The 2046-nt window shown below is 37.6% G+C and overlaps 1 protein-coding gene across 3 annotated transcripts in view; it reads left to right on the top strand.

The window, feature by feature from the left end:
- Positions 1-2046, top strand: part of LOC108917240 (arginine-glutamic acid dipeptide repeats protein) — an 8330-nt gene extending 6284 nt beyond the window's left edge. For 2 of the 3 annotated variants that reach the window (XM_018723739.1, XM_018723738.1), the window contains exons 7-10: positions 704-969; positions 1366-1637; positions 1741-1861; positions 1923-2046. In XM_018723739.1, coding sequence (XP_018579255.1) covers positions 704-969; positions 1366-1637; positions 1741-1861; positions 1923-1949 — 686 coding nt within the window. In that variant the 3' untranslated portion in view covers positions 1950-2046. Of the gene's footprint in view, positions 1-703; positions 970-1365; positions 1647-1740; positions 1862-1922 lie in introns of those variants that run through there. The other variant, XM_018723740.1, reaches the window with a different exon arrangement.

Below are 2046 nucleotides of genomic sequence, written 5' to 3'. Positions count from 1 at the left end.
AATATAAGCGAGTTTGATTTAAAATCGATAATTGTTAAATAAATTGTCTAAAATAGTCGGCCATATTGGATCAGCCATTTTGAATTTTAATTTTCCGACTTCATATTCTTGTTCAGCGACATCGAAAACCCCTGTATTGTCAATTTGAAAGAATTCGATTTAAAATTCATTGAATTATTTTAAATGCCCTTAAAAAAACTATTTATTATTATTTAAGCAATTAAAAAACAATTAGTGTACAAAAATAAGTTTATAACTTTTTTCTAATACTTATCTCCAAGTAATTTCAAAAGGTTTTAGAAAAATCCATGCTTCCCATAATCATTTCGAAATAATGCGTAATTTTAAGCTATCTTGACTCAACTATGTATGATACGTTGATACAGGACAATATCTAAAGAATCATTTGACATAATATGCTTATTAAATTCATAAATATTTAAATATATAAAGGAAATTTATATTTGTGAAACCACTTTGTTGGGCTGAAGTGCCAATCAGTGTAAAAGACATACTGACAGTCAAATTCATCACAGAAATCGACTGTTACAGCTGCCAAACTGGGTATTTTTATAACGTCCAATTTTTATGTCCAGTGCGTGTGTGTAAACAGAGAGTAATATATCATCGGATCGTGAAGCTACAGATAGGAAGAATACGGGATGCAGGTTAATAACGAAAACTTCACGAAACCTTATTTCAGATCAGGGGTCCGTTATGCTTTCCAAGGTTACACGTTCCGACCCGGGTTTACTCCAGTACGCGATGAACACGTACGGCTCCACCAATTTAACCGAGGAAGACTGGAAAAAGGCGGAAGACCACTACAAGATAAACTTGCTCTACCAGGACATGGTGAAGAAAAGGGAGGAGGTGGAACGCCTCAAGTTGGCCGGGCAGAACAAGTACGACTACGATTCTGACGAGGAAACCGACGGGGGCACCTGGGAGCACAAATTGAGAGAAAAGGTGAGCGAATTTTTTTCGGAGATCGTCATAAAGTGCTTTTATATTACCGTACAGGTGAATCGGGTCGGTCCTCACTATTGTATTAATTGACAATTTAAACGTCTTTTTATAAATTGATAACCCCAAAACTAAAATAAATGAAAGTTGCCATTTATTTTTTATATCGCATCAGGTGGATCGATATTACTTAGTTCAGAGGTCATTGACCCTTAGATTCACAGACCGAACACAGTGCTTTAGCGGAATAGTAACAAATACTTTTTATATATTTGACAGTTTTAACTTTCTGCATTTTTTAGTCCCAGAAATATTAAAATGAATCGAAATCTCGAACATACGATTCTGGTTTATTAGAGGGGTTTTTGATTTTATTTTCTATTGCTCCGTTTTACGTAGGAAATGATGGCGACCCAGCTGTGGGCGCAAGAGCTGACCCGTCAGGCGGAGGGCAAGCACCACATAGGCGACTTCTTGCCTCCCGAGGAACTTAAACGGTTCATGGAGAAATCCACCGCCGTCAAGGAGGGCCGTCTGCCGAACTTTTCGGATTACAAGGAATTCAAGATAAAGGAGGATAATATCGGGTTCAAAATGCTCCAGAAGCTCGGGTGGTCCGAGGGAGAGGGACTCGGTTCGAGCGGCAGCGGAATCGTAGAACCGATAAACAAGTAAGTGTGGTAAGAACGGTCAGAAATGTTTTTTTTTTTTAAATACTGAAAAAACGAAGCGTAAATTTCGAAAAATCGAACCATCTAATTTTTTATTTTATAGGGCGCCTCCTCGCGAGCATACGCAAGGCTTGGGGTTAAACCAGGTCGATGAAGACGAGGACGAATACGAATCGTATAGGAAGAGAATGATGTTGGCGTACAGGTTCCGGCCGAATCCCTTGGTAAACAAATTTTGAATTCCACACGGTCGATTTTCCATTTTATTTTTTTGTTTGTTTACAGAACAACCCGAGGAGGCCCTATTATTAATTGCATCAATTAATTTTTGGAAATCATGAGCTTATTAAGTTAGTGGATGTTTATCGTGTACCATACTGTATATAGAATAGATGGAAATATAGAAGTT

The sequence above is a fragment of the Anoplophora glabripennis genome, unplaced genomic scaffold (genome assembly GCF_000390285.2).
Source record: "Anoplophora glabripennis isolate ALB-LARVAE unplaced genomic scaffold, Agla_2.0 scaffold41, whole genome shotgun sequence".
Lineage (NCBI taxonomy): Eukaryota > Metazoa > Arthropoda > Insecta > Coleoptera > Cerambycidae > Anoplophora > Anoplophora glabripennis.
This window is presented reverse-complemented; position numbering and strand designations above follow the sequence as displayed.